The sequence below is a fragment of the Talpa europaea genome (assembly GCF_964194135.1).
Source record: "Talpa europaea genome assembly, chromosome: 10".
In the NCBI taxonomy this organism is placed as follows: domain Eukaryota; kingdom Metazoa; phylum Chordata; class Mammalia; order Eulipotyphla; family Talpidae; genus Talpa; species Talpa europaea.
In genome coordinates, this window is record NC_140077.1 from 63,975,369 (window position 1) to 63,994,571 (window position 19,203).

General features: G+C 51.4%; 1 protein-coding gene across 1 annotated transcript; it reads left to right on the plus strand.

The window, feature by feature from the left end:
- Positions 1–738: 738 nt before the first annotated feature.
- On the plus strand, positions 739–17,591 carry TOP3B (DNA topoisomerase III beta; the record flags this gene model as incomplete). Its single annotated transcript, XM_084244762.1, has 17 exons — positions 739–808; positions 1,940–2,071; positions 3,625–3,731; positions 4,445–4,519; positions 5,882–6,078; positions 6,510–6,666; positions 7,437–7,550; positions 9,056–9,146; positions 10,749–10,903; positions 11,061–11,166; positions 11,893–12,039; positions 12,150–12,323; positions 14,010–14,138; positions 14,610–14,759; positions 15,161–15,261; positions 15,910–16,111; positions 17,110–17,591. The coding sequence occupies 17 exons, from the start codon at positions 739–741 to the stop codon at positions 17,589–17,591; spliced, it is 2,589 nt and encodes an 862-aa protein (XP_084100888.1).
- Positions 17,592–19,203: the final 1,612 nt, after the last annotated feature.

Sequence of the window (19,203 nt, forward strand, 5' to 3'; positions counted from 1 at the left end):
ACTTGGCAGAACATTCCAAGCAAAGGGAACAGGCTTGAATCTGTGTTTTTCTGAGATGAGGTGTCTAATTTGCATGGCCTGCAAAGTGAGAGAGGCAGTGGGTGAGGCAGGCAGGAAGGTGTGCTGGAGCTTGTATGAAGGACCTTTTGGGTTCTGCTGCAGTCTGCAGCCTCTGGCCAGTGGGTCTCAGGCCTTGTTTTGGGTTAGAAGAACCTGGGCATATGCTTTTTTGTGAAACACCCCTGGATGCTTAGCCATGGTGGAGGTGCCATTCTTGGGCCCAGGGGGTAAACAGAACTGCAGCACAGGAAGAGGCCAGACATCTGGCCCATCAGTCCAGGGCCAAAGTCTTCATAGTATGAATTTGGGATCAAAATTGACTTGAGGTCATATGCTACTCAGCTTCTCCCAAATGAAGTCAAAATCCCAAGGCTGTCACTGAGCCAGTTCTGTTGCCCTGAGCAATAGTTTGTATATTGGGTGGCATCAAACTTCAAGTTTCCCTAATATTTCTTTTTCTTCTTGGGATTGGTTTGTTTTGTTTTTTAAGGTGAGTTTCCTTGTTAATGGTATAGGGTCCTTGGAAACAGTGTTATTTTCTGAGTGTCTTTTCCTCTCTTTCAGAGTGGTATTGACCACAGTGAGGAGTTGTGGAAGAGCAGCTTCTCAGCTTCTTCATTGCCATTGCCATGAGACTGGAGTGTTAAGGACCAGAAGTTCTGACAGCTTTCAAACAAGATGAAGACTGTGTTCATGGTTGCAGAAAAGCCATCCTTGGCCCAGTCCATTGCCAAAATCCTCTCTCGAGGTAGGGAACACCAACCCTGAGCCTTCTCTATGGCTTTGATCTGTAAGCTTGGTCATTTCCACTTCGTAGGTCATTTCTTTTTCTGAAGTGTGCCTCCAGCCCACTGGAGTAGATTCAGTTCAGGACAGCAAGCATTAATGAATCACCTCAGTGTTTGTTACCAAGGGATGCATTTATTGCCACTGCCAGCTTTTAGGGCTAGGGCTCCCAAAAGGTACAGACACTGTTCACAGCATATGGCAGGAGGTGCCAGCAGGCCACTGCAAGAGTGCCATGCTGGTTAGTGGTACTGGTCTCAAGCAACAGACTTACACAGAATGAGAATTCACTGGAAGAAAGCAGACACAGCCAGGACCCCACCCCAATGTAGTCTAGTAAGACCATGTCACAGGGACCATCACATACTTCCCTCCTGGCCTCTGGACCCCTGACTGCTGCAGTTGCAGGACATGCACCTGTTGCTTGAGAGTAGACATTACACCAAGGTTTGACAGGGCCCTCTTGAGACAGTAGGCCACAGGAAAGGGGAATATCTGCTCCTCACCCCAACTCTGGCCACTGGGGTGACTTCCCCTCCTATCTCTGAATTCCCTCCAGTTAGGAAGAATGTTTGGATGCTAGTTAAAAAGACAGACACCCCACCTTCACCTCCCCTTGGTGCGGCAGCTGAGGGAAGAAGAGATCCTACACCACAGGTTAGTGTCTCTGAAAGAGGAGCGAGAACCCAAAAAGTGGTGCCTGGTCCTCAGAAGCTGAGAAAAGTTGGTTGAGGGGCCGTTGTTAGGGAGTGACAGAAGACACTGTGGGATTCAATAATTAAGAGTTCCCTGCGGTGCGTTGAGTAAAGTTTGAAAAAGTGAAGCAGAGATGCAGAGAATAAGCGTTTCTACCCTAGCCCCTGGTAACCTGGAACTCTGCATTGCTAGCACGCTGCTGATGTGGTCACTGATGGTGTATTCCCTGAAAATATTAGAGTTCTTGGTACCAAGTTACTTGCAGTAGCCTGAGGAATGTTATCACTGACTGCTCTGGGAAGGGGACTCTGGCCCTCTAACAGGCAGTGTTAAGACCTGGAACCTCCGCAGCAGCTGCAGCTCCCTGGAGCAGCCACTGCTTTGTACTTCTCCCCAGGGAGCATGTCCTCACACAAAGGGCTGAATGGAACATGCTCAGTGCACGAGTACACTGGAACCTTCGCTGGCCAGACAGTCCGCTTCAAGATGTCATCCGTCTGTGGTCATGTGATGACTTTGGATTTCCAGGGTAAGCTGACCTGCCCCCCATCTGGTTTATATCCCATTACACATTATTGCCCAGAGTCCAATTAGAACCAGGGGAAGTTTCCAAATAGAAAAGTTTGTCCAGGGGCCTCCCCGGTGGCGCAGCGGTTGAGCATTGGGTTGCGAAGCTGCCCGCGGCCTCTGCAGTGCCGGTTCGATCCCCGGCTGCTCCCCGGCCACCAGAGGAGGGTCCCACATGGCGCGCAGACCTCTCCTGCCGCCCGCTGCTCCCCTCAGCAGTGTACTTCGGTCCTTCTGCCTGCTCTGCTCCCCGCTCTGGCTCGGGTGAATTCTCTCACCCTCCCGTGCTTCTGACTGTACCCAGTGCATGTATAAACAAAAAACAAACAAACAAACAAATAAATAAATAAATAATGCCTCTAAAAAAAAGAAAGAAAAGTTTGTCCAAAACTCATGAGTCCTGAGGCCAGCAGATCGTGGACTAGTCATCTGAGATCCCTGGGTGTGTAACCCCAATATCCTCATCCCAATGACTTAGTCACTGCATGTTGTGTATACCTAGATGTGCAGCCTGGAAGCAGTGGTACCTCCCTCAGGGAGCTGGCCCATGCAGGTGTTGGGAGATGACTGTGCTGCTGCTGAGTGTGCTGTTATCTAGCAGTCTCTTGCTGGCTGTCATCCTCAGAGCATTATCCATCACCTTGGAAGGGTCAGGGTTCATAACCCACCAAGACTTGGTGGCTGGCATCTGATTGATGAGAGTCCAACTTGGGCTCTGACCCATACTCCTCTGGCTCGTGAGCTAAGACTAGGCTTCCATGGGTTTCTTTTCCTCACATATGTTATATCTTGCAACAGTGTTATCTGCTTCCAGGATTGTTTGAGGATTTGGTCAAGGTTGAATGCTTAGCACAGGGCAGGGCACACAGCAAAGCCTCAGTATAGTTCTTGATGACAGTGATATCAACTGAGCTTTGTGGCTGAGCATTCAGAGCCTGAGCTTTACCACCAGTCAGCAAGTGTCGAGCCCCAGGGATGTGAACTTGGCTCTATCTGATCCCATCCTCCCTGGCTCTATGAAACGGGGTCTACAAGGAAGCAAAAGGCTGAGCATAGAAGCGCTGAGACCAGAGTAGAAAAGTAGGTGAATGTGCTGGACAGAACAGCTGTGCATCAGCCATGTGCTTTGACTGGGAATGGAAGTATCAACGGTTACAGCAATCTAGTCTGAAAGAGAAGACAAAGCATGAGTGGTATGCCTCAGTGCTCTGGCAAAGTGATCCAGCCCAGAAGTGATGCTTCCAACCACCAAGAACATTCCAGAAATGAGGTTGGAGCATCTACCCTACCCTGTAGTGAATCCCCTGGATAGCCAAGATATGGTGTCAACTCAGCAGCCTGGAAGAGGGAAGGCCTGGTTCTGCCGCCAGCTGTCGGGGTTGCCTTGGGCAAATCTTCCTCTGAGCCTCTTTCTAATTGGCAAGTGAAAACCACTGCTGTTGTTGCTCTGGTGTTATAACAACCCCCATGAGCCATGATGTCTGATTCAGATGCCATTGTACCTGTGGTTTGTAGGAAAGTACAACAAGTGGGATAAGGTGGATCCTGCAGAGCTATTCAGCCAAGCACCAACGGAGAAGAAGGAAGCTAACCCCAAGCTGAACATGGTGAAGTTCCTACAGGTGTGTGAGGTGGGCGAGGGTGCCCTGGAAGGGAGACTTCTTCCTGGCTCCCTATCACGTAGGAGGCCTCTGGCTGTCTTGCTCCACAATCGGTGACCTGAGTCCTTCACCCCATCTAGGAGAGAAATAGGCTTGGGCAGGCCTTGTAGCCCTTTCTGTGAGCAACCCCTGCTGGCCCCCACAGCACCTTTCAGGGCTTCTCTTCCTATAACACAGCTGGCCCATATGAGCATCCTGTTGCTCAGTCCTAGAAATCAGAAATTCTGCTTTTAAAAATCATTTAGTTGGTGGTAGTTGTTTTTCTAATTTTAAGACAAATGCATACATATTGTGAGATTTAAAGAGTAGAAAGAAGAAACATTTATAATTCTACTACCCAAGACAACCACTGTTAATATTTGGGGTTATTTCAGTTCAGCCCTTTTCCTATGAAGTTTTTGGAGTTAAGGTCATATTGTATTTATATTTATACCTTTCTTTTTCTTTTTCTTTAACCAAAAAAACAGTGCTGAACTAAATTCTTTCTCAGTGGTTAACTAAGCTAAAAGCTGGCTCCTCTACTCAGCCTGGGCCTCTGCTCTGGGTACCGTCCTCCTGCAAAGGTCTCAAGCCCCGGGCTCCACTCTCTGTGCTAGGCTGGGGTGCCGTGGGTGGGCAGGCTGGGGCAGGTACGGGTCATTGTGTGTGTGTGTGTGTGTGTGTGTGTGTGACAGGTGGAGGGCAAAGGCTGCGACTACATTGTGCTGTGGCTGGACTGCGACAAAGAAGGGGAGAACATCTGCTTTGAGGTGAGGCTGGAGCCCGCTGTGGCCTCACCTGGGGCCTTCCCACCCTGGTCCTGAGCTCCTGTTCACAGTCATGCCATTCCTGGGGCCAAAGTAGGGAATCAGCTACAATGACCTCCCTCCCTCCTTTGTTTTGGAAATGCATGGGCTCTACTAAGGGTGATGGAATGTGATTTCACTTGCTAAGGGTATTTTATGTGAGCAAACACATAAAGGGCAGAATTTTCTAGATGGATACAAGTTTCTGAATGGGGCTACCCTGAAGAGAGGGTTGGTTTTCAGCATCCAGGCCCACTCGGCACCTCACAGAGACCTTCAGTCAGTGCCAGTCGACACCTGGCATCCTTCTATGCTCCTTTCTAATCATTCTTTTGATCTCTCCCCGCCCAACATGCCGTCCCACCTCCATCTTTGCCACCCCTCCCCAGGAGCCAGCCTGTGAGGAAGCAGGTGGTAGCTCCTCTGCCTGTATTGGTTGCATGTCCTTCTGCTGCACTCCTGCCTCTGGACCTCCACTTCTCACCTGGGGCCTGGGATATCACAGGGCTCACAAAAATGCTTTCGGCATGACAAGGAAGCTTACACACCCCATACTCCAGAAGAGCATTCTCAGCAAACTGAATCATGCGCCATTCCTTCTCAGACACCCCTCCCTTGGCCCTCCCCTCTCCTGGCCTTCCCTCCCAGGGCTGCACCTTCCCAAGGGGCATTTGTATATGGGGGTGGAGAATGGTGGCAGTTCCCAGGACTTTCTCCCCTCAGAAATGAAGCCACTTCTTCCCTATAAAGAAGCTGCCTGGCCAGGCTCCAGAGGTGATTCCCACACCCGCCATGTGGCCTAAGACTTAGTCAGTCTCAGCTTTAGGACCCCCACTGTGCTTTAGCCCGGAGTCACCCAAAATTCCACAAGCTGGGATCACCTGTGCTCTTTTCCTCCTCAATCTTTTTTCCTTCCCTGTCTTTTCTTGTGTCTTAAAAGTCCCACCTACCCTTCCTAGTCCTTCTTCCTCTAGAAAGAAGAGAAATGGGTCAAATTGGGTGGATTTGGACGGAGTCCCTTTGCATCCTCGGCAATAGCATGGTGGGGGTGGAAGCAGACAATGGGAAGAAAGAGGGCAGTGGGGTGCAGGGTTTGTCATAAGAAGAGGGATGTTTGAACATGTTTGTAGGTGGAAAGAGAGGAAGCCATGTGGCAGTAATATTGTGGAGAGACTGAGGTTTCCAGGAAGGGGGTTGGGGGGCTCACACATATAGCAAGCATAGCAAGGCTCAGCCCTGTAAAGGAGCCAGGCCTCACAGTTGGGGTGTGGGGCTGGAGGCAGAACCCTGGGAAGGGGGGTTGTTACAGCAGGCCACCTTCTCCAGGTTCTGGATGCCGTAAAGCCTGTCATGAATCAGGCTCACAGTGGTGAGAAGACAGTATTCCGGGCCAGATTCAGCTCCATCACAGACACGGACATCTGCAACGCTATGGCCCGCCTAGGCGAGCCCAACCGCAATGAAGCAATGTCAGTGGACGCCCGGCAGGAGCTGGACCTACGCATTGGCTGTGCCTTCACCAGGTACTCCTTTTGGCCAGAGCTCCTGCCCTTAACGATCCCCTGGGCCTGATCTGCAACAGGTGATTGTTAGATTTTAAAAACCCTGAAGAAAACTGTCTATTCAGCTGAAATAGACTACAGAGGCAAGCAGTGTTTGGCCACACTGCAGGTCTTGAGGAGAGAGTGGAGAGGGTGGATAGGAACCACTGCTCTTCTAGCTTTCTGTCATGCCTGCACTCACAATTCCTCCTCTCCACCCATGTGCATCCTCCTGGCCTCCTGTGCTAAGCATGTCCTCTTACCCTGTCTTCTGAGCAGGGAGCAGCCACATTGGGCCTCCTCCCTGTGCCAACCACCTAGCACTGAGCAGGCCACACACAGGCGGTTAATGATGATGTCTTGCATGAGTACTTGACTGCAATATCTTTCTCTTCCCCCACTCCTCCTTACAGGTTTCAAACTAAGTACTTCCAGGGAAAATATGGCAATTTAGACAGCTCTCTCATCTCCTTTGGGCCATGTCAAACCCCTACCCTGGGATTCTGTGTGGAGAGGCATGATAAAATCCAGTCCTTCAAACCAGAGACCTACTGGGTGCTGCAGGCTAAGGTTCGAGTTCCCTTCTCTATTCACATGGGGTCTATCTAGGTTTGGGGTGTAGATTCTGAGAGTCTTCCATTATCACTATCAAAGGCTACAATCCCCCAAGGTCCAGGACACAAATGTGGAAAGTTACCAGAGGAGAGAGGCCAGGGAGTAGTGTGCAGGGTGCCCAGGAACAGGCCCAGCCCTCACAGAAACACAGGGTAAGGCTAGGCCTAGATGCATTGAATTTGGATAAATGGGGTGAACTTAGCTTTGGCAGGGGCTGCCAGCTGCAGTGGTCAAGTCTAAGGACTGGAGTAAGGATCATAGACCACTGACTCAAACTTTTTAAAATGCTTTAAAGAACTTTTAGAACTCTTCTCCAAAAAACCTCCATGGGAGTTTCTCAAAGATTTCGAACACAATACAGCGCTGCTTTAGTCAACACAAGACAGAGGTCACCTGAGTGGGACCTCACCTAATACTGGCCAGGTTTAGGGAGGTGAGTGCAGATGAGGTGAGAGAGAGAGAGAATCTAACTCTTTAAGGATACATGAGCTTTAGATCCCCTTGTGAGACTGTCTGCCTGATCTTAGCAGGAAGGGCTTAGCTTGCGTACCTTGCACCTGCGTATCTGCATATCTGAAGACTTGAAGACTTTAGAGCTGGGACCATTTGCTCCCAGCAAGCCCCAGATGAAGGACCATCTTCATCTGCCCTAATTCTCTTCCCTGGCAATGAACTCACTTAGATGTTTTTTCTTCTGTGTTCTCCTTTCATCCTTCTTTGTCCAGGTTAATGCTGATAAAGATAGATCTCTCCTTTTGGACTGGGAACGAGTACGAGTGTTTGACCGGGAGATTGCACAGATGTTTTTAAACATGACAAAGTCGGAGAAGGAAGCCCAGGTGTGCCTGCTTCATCCATCTCTATCACATTTGCCTTGTGTGGGATTAGGCTCAGAAGCTTCTGGCTGAGAGAATAGGCCCTGGCTTTTTCCCTCTTTCTGAAACATAAATGTCTTTTGGAAAGAAGAATTGTTACTCATGCATGTACAACCAGAGTTTGCTGCATGCAGCTCTGTATTAGGCACTGTCCCATGCCCATGACCTGTGCCTTCCACTCTCCCCTGTCCATGTGAGTTGGCACTATCTCCTTTTGGCAGGACTCCATTTCACAGATGTCCCTTTTCTGTGATATCTAAAGCTGGCAACTCTAGCAGTTACCTCCATGCACGTCAGTGAAACTGCTGAAGGCCACACAGCACAGGGTGGATCTGGGATCCCAACCTCCTGCTCTTTATAATGCTGTATTTCTTACTTGGGGTTTTTGTGAATTTGAAGGACATGCTGCTTGGCCGTTAGGAAGAGGGTGATACCAGGGATTTGCTGCAGGGATTGGCTGCATGGGGTGGAGGTAGGTCCATGGCCAGCGCAGCAAATGCCCTGCAGCTATGAGAGCTTCCAGTGTCATTGAGGGAGGACTTGCTTGACCTCCTTCAACCACCTTCTCTTGTTCTTCTCCAGCCCTCCTTGGGTGCCCTCTTGCCCACCCACGTAGTAGACTCAGGCTTCCAGACTTTCTATAGCTGCTCCATGCTTTTACCTTCTAACACAGCCCTAGAGAGATGCCATCACCACCATCTCCAGTTCTTACCCCCAGTGACTCCAGCCTCTGCTGGTATACACATATACAATTGGGCCTCAGTGCTACCCCTTTCCCACATACATTTGTCTGTCAGAAATCCAGAAGGCACTGCCTTGGCAAGGTCTATACAGCATTGGCAGAGCCAAGGAAGGCATCATAGTTCAGTTATTTGGATTGTGTTTGCCCCAGGCCAGAGTCATCTCTCCTGTCAAATCTTTAGTCCAGAGGTTGAAAGCAGTAACTCAACAGTATTGTATTTAACCTGTATAGTGTTTACAAAAGTTTCAAAATAGTTACAGATTATGACATTTTACACAAAATTCCTGATTTCTAGCTCCTCTTGCCAGTGTAAACATGTAGCAATAATATCAGGCCATGAAGGCAACACTCAGGCCCAGCCAGGGATTAGTAGCTGCCCCTGAGATGGGCATGTGCTCCATGACATCTCCCCCTCCCCCTGCCATCCCTGTGGCCTGCCTGATACCAGTTCCTATAGAATTTGGAATTTGCAACTCTTTCTCCTGATTATTCCCCATTCCTCAGGTTACTTCTTTCCTAGAAAATTCTCAAGAAAAGAATTTCATCTTTCCTTTCTGGACCTGATGAATATTTAATCAAGTCAAGGCTGCTGGGGAGAGGGAATCTGAGTAGAAGGGAGACCAAATAATGAAATCAGACCTTGTTGCTCATACATGTTAATTGTAGTAGGGTATCCACCCCCAACCCCTAACTCTGGCCAAATCACTGTATTTGTTCTGTTTTCTAGGTGGAGGCCACAAGCAAGAAAGAAAAGGCCAAGCAGAGGCCCCTGGCCCTGAACACTGTAGAGATGCTACGTGTTGCCAGCTCTTCTCTGGGTATATAGAGACTTTTCTCTACAGCTCCCAAAAGACTTCCTGGGGCAGATGCATGGTGACCCTGTTCAGCTCCAGTGCAGCAAGTGCCTGGGAATGCAAGGCAATGCCAACACTCCCACCTGTGTCACACGTGCCCCCTCCACGCTTCATACCCCATTCTTTTTTTTTTTAAGATTAATTTTTATTTATTTATGCATAAAAGAACTGGGGTGTAGGCTAGAGGTGTTGGTGAGAGGATTCACCAGAGACAGAGTAGGGAGCAGAACAGGCAGATGTACTGTAATACACTGCCAAGGGGATCAGCAGGCAAGTCAGGAGAGGTCTGCGCCATGTGGGTAGCTCCCTGGCCAGGGTTAGAACTCATGCCACAGTGGCTGGTGATAGCTTCGTAGTGCTGCGACTTTAACCCCTGCACCCCAAGGAGGCCTCCTGTGTGCCCCATACTGTAGTGTCATTCAAGGTCTAGAGGGAATCTAAGCCTCATACAGATTTCACTTCTGTTAAATTTCAGAATGGAAACAAGAATAAACAGGAGAGAAGATTATTGGATTATTGTTAATACTCACCAGCTTCTGTGAATTTATGTGGGGTAAATGCAGACAATTTCATATTACTAAATGTCCAAAAGCCACTATAGACTGAGGAAGTGTGAGGCTCCTGAGTGGGCCCTCACATATCTCTGGCTCAACAGAGTCCCTTCAGACATACTGGGCTGTGGAGTCCAGCTCCAGAGTCATACCAACTCTCCCCCTTCCTCACTTGTATTCTAGTGTCAGTTTCCTTGTGAGAAGATTAGGCAGCCATAGTACCATCTCTATGGGTTGTTGTAAGGATTAGATGATGTAACGATTGCCGCTACCCAAAAGGGAATTCTGACATGAGAGCCCCAGAGCAACCCCTGTACAGGGGAGAGCCCTGGCCAAGTGCAGGAGGTCTGCACTAGGGGTCTGTCTCTCCTGCTGGGCACAGGTGTGACCAAAGTCAAACCCTGAGTCTTGTTTCTGTAGTAGCAAAAAGGGGGTTGTGTTGGTTTGACAGCTGTTGGCCTGAGGCACTGGTGGCCCTTCGGCGGTCTCAAGAAACCATGGGCATTGTCCTCTGAGGGCAACACTGTCAGGGTCCCTTGGAGGGCAGTGATACCATTTACTGACTGCTGAGCATCTCTGGCCAGGAAGATGGGCCCTTCTTCAGTGGTCCCAGAATGCTGTGAACACAAGAACACCCAAAGCACTTAGACCAAAGGGGTGTGCCAATTCTGCTGTAGAGGGACAAATCCCAGACCCCCAGGTGCAGTCATACTTTGGGGCTGGATTGTGAGAGAGAGGCTCTCTGCTAATCACATTTAGTCAACTGGGCCACAACATCATGAGGATAACACTGGAGCATTGCTGCTCTGTGTGCACACTCACAAGTTTAAGGCATTGGCCTTGGATAAGGTTATGTGGGCATAGGCACCCATCCATGCCCAGGCTGTGCCTGCTCAGAGCAACCCTCACATTCCAGGAGACTGCCACCTTGGGGAATACCTGAGTGCCCAGGTTTGTGGTAGTTACCTGGCCATCCTCGGCACTGTGGGCCAGCTGAGCCTTCTGTCTCTCGTAGGCATGGGGCCGCAGCACGCAATGCAGACTGCTGAGCGGTTATACACACAGGGCTACATCAGCTATCCGCGGACTGAGACCACCCACTACCCCGAGAACTTTGATCTAAAGGGAACTCTGCGGCTGCAGGCCAATCACCCCTACTGGACCGACACAGTGAGTGAAGCCAGGCCCTGCCCCCACACACACTTGTCGCCAAGGCCTCAGGATGCAGCCTGGACACTTTGGTCAAACCCAGGATTGGCAGCAGCTCTCTCCAGGTGGGAGGACACTGTGACCAGACTCACACTCTGCTTTATTTTCTCTCCCTCAGGTGAAGAGGTTGTTAGCAGAAGGTATCAACCGCCCACGGAAAGGCCATGATGCTGGTGACCACCCCCCCATAACCCCCATGAGGTCTGCCACAGAGGCTGAATTAGGTATTGGGTACTACCCCACAACAGACAGACACTCACACATTCAAACACACACTCACTCTTCAAGCTCTGGGGAGGGAAGGACTAGAAGTTACAGCAACAAGGCACCTGTGACAATGTGGGGCCCCTCGCATGTCCCCATTTGCTCTTGTCTGTGATAATGGGAGTTACCTGACAGTTGTTATCTGTGCCCATGGGAATGGGACAGGGGTGAAATGGTGTGCCTGAGTGCAAGGATGTAGGCTTTAGGGAAGGCCCTGGAACAGAGGAGGCCAGGCAGGAGGTGAGTGGGTGAGATGGGTGGGCAGGTGACCTCAAATGAAACAGGATGGGACCCAGACAGAACCATGGGCCACATCTCCTGCTTCTCACCTTAGCAAGGCAGTGTTGGTGATTTGTGTGCTGGGAGAAGGCCAAGGAAGGAAGAGTTGTGCAGGTGGAGACAGGAGCTACCCAGGTTTGAAGGGACAGTGGCTTGTCCCTGTCCAGGGACAGGAACAGGTCAGGCCAGGCACTGAAGACCAGTCCCACCTGGAAGAAGGGGCAGGAGGTGGAAGCTATGGTTGTAAAGGCACCCAAGCATTAAAGACTAGCTCTCCCTTCCTGAGCATTTCCCTCCTCCATTCTCAGGCTCTGGACAGGGCCAATTCTGGAATCCTGTGAGTGCTAGAGGGTCCGCAGAGCCAGAGCCCCTAGCCAGTGACCCACTTACTTCTGTGCCTATTGCAGGGAGCGAGGCATGGCGGCTCTATGAGTACATCACCAGACACTTCATTGCCACAGTCAGCTATGACTGCAAGTACCTGCAGAGCTCCATTTCCTTCAGGATCGGGCCTGAGCGCTTCACCTGCACAGGGAAGACTGTCATTTCACCAGGTAGGAGCATAGCCCCCAGGTTGGCTCCTCTACTCACCTCCGATAGAACATTCTTTGTCAGACCTGGAGATGGGAGGCTAAGGCTCTCAGGTGACACTTGGTCTCTCTAGGCTTCACGGAGATCATGCCCTGGCAGAGTGTGCCCTTAGAGGAGAGCCTGCCCACCTGCCAGAAGGGTGATACCTTCACAGTGAGTGAGGTGAAGATGCTGGAGAAGCAGACAAGCCCCCCTGACTACCTGACTGAGGCAGAGCTCATCACACTCATGGAGAAGCATGGCATCGGTAAGCATCTGCCTGGGCCCCAAGAGGCAGCACTTCCAGAGCTGCCCAGTGACCCTTCCACACCCAGCACCTGGTAACCGGGGCCCATTGTATGGCCAGCTGAGCTGAGCAGTGCAGCAGCTGCTAAGCACATCAGACCTGGCTATGATTGTATAGCCGAGAAATGCCTTGTGCGCATTAGCACCCACAGGGCTAAGTGCTGGTCTGGGATGCAAAATCTTATCTTCACAGGAAAAATACAAAAGTCAAATCCAAATCCTCCTGAGTCCACACAGCCAGCACAGTTTGTCCTAGAATTGGGCAATAGGGAAGCCCAGTTCTCACTGCACTACTTCTCTGTGAGGAGAGCAGAGGTGTCCGACCCAGGATCGGGAAACCCTCATATAATAACCAGTTTCCAAGTGAAATGGGCAAATTGTTGGCTTAGAAACCTGGACATGGAAGACACCTCACAGGTGAAGTGATTTCACCCAATCCCCAGTCTAAGTGCCCATGATGGTATCCTCACATGAACTACTGGGGCCAGCCTCACGCTGGTCTTTCTCCCCAGGCAATGCTCACCCTGATGGGTACTGCCCCTTTCTTGATGTGCTGTATCACTGGATGGCACCATCCCCTATTCCTCTGGAGGGCCTGAGACAATCTAGGCCACTGCACTGGGCTCTTTATCTGTAGCGGTCCTGCAGGTGACTGTCAGGGACCATCTCACCTGAGTTTGGGTCCTGGTTACAGTGGTGTCCTCAGTGGGAGACCTGGCCTTGCATCTTCCAGGGGCCTGCTTGGGTTCTGCCAAGCAGTCATCAGCCTAATATGGGGTACAGACACTTCTCCCCCAGCATCCACTGCCCCTTCCTTTGATGAGACATTTGTACCATACAGCAGCCTGGATCCTATGACCAAAATAAATTTTTAACAGTGGAACAAGACAGTGGTCAAGGATCAACCTGACCACTATACAGGTCAACACAAGCAACCTGTATAAAAAGGAACTGTGGCTGCAGGGAGTATGCTGCCAAGCGCTGCAGAGCCACAGGGGGTCTAGCAGGCATAGGCAGCAGCAGGCATAGCACTGCTTGGAGCCCACCACATGACATTCAGTGCCCAATCTCAGTCTCATCCTGTGAGCATGTGATATCCCTGGCCTCTGAGTGAGCCTTTTTGCACAGGGAAATGGTAAAGGCAGCATCTGGCAGTGCCAGGTACTTGGGGAAAGCACTGGGGAAATTTGTCCCAGAACTCGAAACCTGCCCTGGGAACTGATCATGAGGGACCTGGAGACAAAAAAGTGGGTGAAACCAAACAATTTGGCAGTGTGTGAGCTCCACATTTAGCAGGCTGAGGCCCTGGTTCTGGAGGGGTGGCTGCCCCAGGATCAAAGCAGGAAAGGCCAAGGTCATGGGCCACATGTTACCAGATGTGAGACATACACAGAATGAGCTCTGTGACCTTGGCAGAGTTCCTTAGCCTCTGAGCCTCTCTCCTCATCTGTAAATCTGGCACTGGGAGGTGGTCCTTGGGTTCATAGCCAGTACAGGAAGGCACTCCCTGTGGTGCCTGGCATAGTGCTGACGGGGAGGAGTGGGGACAGGGGCTGAGACAAGGGACCTCATGAGAGGTGAAGTGGAAGATGGAACCTGAAGTCTGATGGGGCAGACAGGGACACCAGGGTCTTGCTGTGCATTTCAGGGACAGACGCCAGCATCCCAGTGCACATCAACAACATCTGCCAGCGCAACTATGTCACCGTGGAGAGTGGACGACGGCTTAAGCCCACCAACCTTGGCATCGTCCTGGTGCATGGCTACTACAAGATCGGTGAGTCTGGCTGGCCAAGACTGCCTCCATCAGCCCAGTGCCTCCTCCGAAAGTCTCAGCTCTGTGGTGAGCCCCCAACGTCCATTCCCAGGGTGCTGCACTGGTCATCTCCACGACCTACCTTAGGCATTTAGTTGTGGTTGATGGCTGAATGGACAGGGACCCACAGGGAAAGGCAAGTGACTCTTCCATGCAGACCAGTTTCCATGGGTACCTAAGGCCCTTATTATAGCACCATCTGCTCTGTTTCCTCAACGGGCCCCTGGGAGATGGCAGAGTATAGGTATGACTCAGGGACTGCCAGTTGCATATCTGTGACTATCCTAGAGTTAGGCTATCCCTAGCCACTGGAGCAGGAAGGGCCCGGGGGCCTGACAGCCAATGTGGTGCTGATCAATTCTAACTGGAGCTGGTAGGGGCTGCCAAGGCCCCTCCAGCATGTGCTCTCACAGTGGCATCTCCCACTCACAGATGCAGAGCTGGTGCTCCCCACCATCCGAAGCGCTGTTGAGAAGCAGCTGAACCTGATCGCCCAGGGCAAGGCTGACTACTACCAAGTCTTAGGCCATACCCTGGATGTCTTCAAGAGGAAATTCCACTACTTTGTGGACTCCATTGCTGGTAAGGTCTCTACTCTGCTCCTTTGCCAGAAGACCTGGCTCAGGACCACCACCACTTGGCACATGAGACCAGCTACCAGATCTGGGCTCTGGGCTCCCCACTTCTATCTCTAGGATGGGGCAGTGATGGAGTCACTGGGACTTTGGCAGGATTAAACAGTGGGTGTGTTCACACCAAACTCAGGACCAAGCACGTGGCTCTTCGACAAATAGGGCCGCTGTTCTGCCTTTTCTTTTACTGGCATAGACACCCCACTGAGGGGGCACCAGGGGTATATTCACTTACAGATCCTTGACTGCATGGTGGCCTCCCCCTCAGCCCTCCCAATAACCACTGTTTGTCAAAGAGGTGAGCTCCCGGACACTAGGGGGATGTGACTCTCCTGCACTGCTTGCTTTCAGGCATGGACGAATTGATGGAGGTGTCTTTTTCACCCCTGGCAGCCACAGGCAAGCCCCTCTCCCGCTGTGGAAAGTGCCACCGGTTCATGAAATACATCCAGGTAAGTGGGGGTTATGAAGGACTCTGACTGCCCCTTCTGGCCTGCCATGCCAGAGTTGCCTCCTTCATAAGCCTTTACTCTCTTTTCAGTCATATAGCATAATACTCTTTGTCCCGGTTGTCACACAAGACTGATTAAGAGACCTAAAGCAGCCTTATCAACAGACATCCATAGTTCCCCATGGCCCCAGGAACACATAAGCTATTAGATAGATCACTTAATACATTACATTGTCTGTATTTTCCTAAGAACACATACTTGCTATCTTGGGGATTAATATACACGCAGGGATTTTAAAATTGCCTTTCTTCATGCAAGTAGCAAATGACCTGGGATCCATGACCAGGGGTCCTTGCCCCACAATGAGCTGCATGTGATGTATTACCTAGTGCATCAAAGTAGTACATGCCACCCATTATGTAGCAACATTCTGCATCAATCATGCATGTAGGTATTCCCAATTACGTACACATATGTGTATGTATTGCACATTATGTGTCATCTGTTAAATGTTGTTTCCCATTGCATATTCTGTAGTACATACTACCTATTATGTGTGTTATGTGCTCTGTATATGAGAGGAATGAAGGCTGGCAGGAGATTGGGCAGCCCCAGCAGTCCCACGTCTCTTTCCCCACATCGCTACAGGCCAAGCCATGCCGCCTGCACTGTTCCCACTGCGACGAGACCTACACCCTCCCCCAGAATGGCACCATTAAGCTCTACAAGGAGCTCCGCTGCCCACTGGATGATTTCGAGCTGGTCCTGTGGTCCTCAGGCTCTCGGGGCAAGAGCTACCCACTGTGCCCCTATTGCTCCAACCACCCACCCTTCCGAGACATGAAAAAAGGTGAGCCCTACCTCCGTGGACCTCGGCTGCTCCTTCCTGAGCTGGGCCGGCCCATCCCTCTGGAACCGGTGGTCTCCATTCAGTACCAGTTCTTGCCTTGCACTTTGCTGGACCCTCCCTTAACCCATCCCATGCTCACTGGCACTGAAATAAGAGACCCTGGTAGGGGGTATACTTGGGCACCAAGTACTTAGGTGTCGGCCACCTGCCCCTCTGTGTCAGGGTCACTAATTGGGTGAATGGTATTAGTCAGCTCTTTCAGGATCTGGGCAGTGAGCATGCTGTGCCCTCTCCTCAACTGGGGTGAGTGAGAGGATGCAGTGGGGGGCATGTAGGCAACTGGCAAGGGATGTGTCCAAGTGGGGCTGAGAGCACTGAGCCAGGAGTCTGAAGGGCCCCAGGCCCAGTATTCTCCCATTTGTTGTGTCCTCACATCCTGCTCAGCCCCTGAGGCGTGTCATCACCTACACTACAGGCAGCAACAAGGTGCAGCAAGAGTGAGACATCCACCCGCATTCTCCAGGGAGTCTGTGGAGCCCTGGAGAGTCGCATTTCACATATCCTGACTCAACCCTCACCCATGGAACAAGCACAATCAGCACCTGGGCCACAGGAGACTGTGAGACCCATCCCTGCCCTCTAGCAGCTTCCAGCATAGCTAATGGCCCCATGTGGCCTGGAGTGTGAGAGCCACATGAGGCTGCCTGTAGCACGCTGTGGATTTAGCTGAACACTGCTAGGAAGGCCTTCGGGAAATAATGTCATCCCTTGGCAGGGGGGCCCTCAGGGTAAGGAAGTTTAAGGTAAGCAGAGAGTGGGGACAGTGGCAGCAGGGTTCTCCAGAGCCCAGGGCCAGTGTGAACAAGACTGAGAGGAGCATTTTCTGCTGGGACAAGGCATGAGGGATCTTAGAGAGTAAGGCCCTGAAGGGGTGGGGGCTGCAATGTGTTTGGTTGAGGCAGGTGTGCATTACAGGTGTGTTGTCCTCTCCCCACCAGGCATGGGCTGCAATGAGTGCACACACCCCACCTGCCAGCACTCACTGAGCATGCTGGGCATTGGCCAGTGTGTGGAATGTGAGAGCGGGGTGCTGGTGCTGGACCCCACTTCGGGCCCCAAGTGGAAGGTGGCCTGCAACAAGTGCAATGTGGTAGCACACTGCTTCGAGAACGCACACCGTGTGCGAGTGTCCCCTGACACCTGCAGCATCTGTGAAGCTGCCCTGCTTGATGTGGACTTCAACAAGGCCAAGTCCCCACTCCCGGACAATGAGACACAGCACACGGGCTGTGTCTTCTGTGACCCCATCTTTCAGGAGCTGGTGGAGCTGAAGCATGCGGCCACCCGCCACCCCATGCACCGTGGTGGGCCAGGGAGGAGACAGGGCCGGGGCCGGGGCCGGGGCCGGAGGCCCACTGGGAAATTTAACCCCAAGCGGCCAAAGGACAAGATGTCAGCCCTGGCTGCCTACTTCGTATGACAGCCTCACAATTAAATAATTTAAAAACATCTGTTGTCTTTAGAACCAGTAGCTCAGGACCTCTCGCTGTTGTCAGAGAAGTACCATGTCCTCCCTGTCTCCGCCTCTCCATTCTGCAAACACTTCCTGCATACCCCTGCTCTGCCCAGGCTCCATGGGTCCCTGCAGGGAGGAAGCATAGGAACAGACCTAGCCCAGGGCTCCCATCACATTCCAGAACATATGAGATGGCATAGTAGCTATGTGCACAAGGAGAAATGACCCTGACACCTGTAAGGAAGGAAGGCAGCAACAGCCTGTCACCCCTGGTGGAAGAGGTGGAGCTGGAAGAAATCCTCTCTGGACCTTGGCCCTTACCCTAGCCCACTGCTTGGGATCACACCCCACTCTCTTTACTCAGCAGCTCTATATGTGGTGCCTGCATGTGACCAGCAGCCTTATGGGGCCTGATTCATATTCTCAAACAAGCCCTTATTTTCTCAGACATGCTGGTAACTTAAGGAGAGAGCTGGGGAAGGGGGCGGCCCATGGTGAGCTGCAGGATGCCCCAGCGAAGCCATTACCACAGCAGGTTATACCCCATAAGCCAAACCACCCTGTGGGAATCATGTACAAACTGGGAACTACCCTCCCTCAGGGCCACCGGCATTAGGCAACCATATCGACATGTTGGAACGTCTCCTACCCCCACCCCCGTGCCCATGCTCCACCATGTGGCAGTGGGACTCAGTACCCGGTTTTCCAAGTTGCCATGAAACACTCATGCAAGGGGCAGATCAGAAGTGTCTGGTAGAAGGTTCCCAGTTCACACTGGAATGTTGAAGGCTCTGAGAAGGGCTTCCGTAAATAAACGTGCAACCTTGCCAGCACTATTCCACACAGGCACCACAGCCTCCAGGTTCCTTCCTTTTGGAGGCCACAAAAATCAACCCCTACATTCCCTGGAACAGTTTGGGGAACTATTCTAAAAGTTCAAAGAAAGTGCAGTGAGCCAGAGAGGCTTCACTTTAGAAAGGCTGCCCTGAGGCAGGTGCCTTAGAATGCCCCCCTCTCAGAGGCTGTGCTCCTTTCTCTCTGCCTGCGCTGGTCAGGTTCTGGAGTCCTGACATCAGCTAGCGGCTGACTACTTTACCACATGACCCAATCACATAGTGGACTGGCTTTCTCAGGAAGGTAACCCAGCTCCCTCAACTCTTATGACCATCAGTGAGGCAGTCCAATTAGTGTCAGTGTTTAGCAGGTCAGAGATTGTATCTTACACCTTAAATAGAGTCCATGCATTCCTTCCCAGAATTCTTCACTGAGGTTTTAGCCTCAAGCAGGGCTGCTCAAAAAGGGTTCATTTCTTTTTCTCTGTAATTGACCCTTGGGGTGACTCCTTCAAAGCCCTAGGCTTTCAAAACTGGACTTTGCATTCGGGGCCCTTCACCTCATACCATCCAATACCATCCAACCCCGCTGTTACTTCCAAAGTGGCTACAGAAGCAAGGAGGACAGGGAGGAAGGGAGACCTGTTTAGGGCAAAACTGCCTTCTGTTCTCCTTGGGACTGTACCTTCTGTCTGCCCTTGAAGTCGGGACATCATTGACTACAGGCATCCCATTTTTCATAC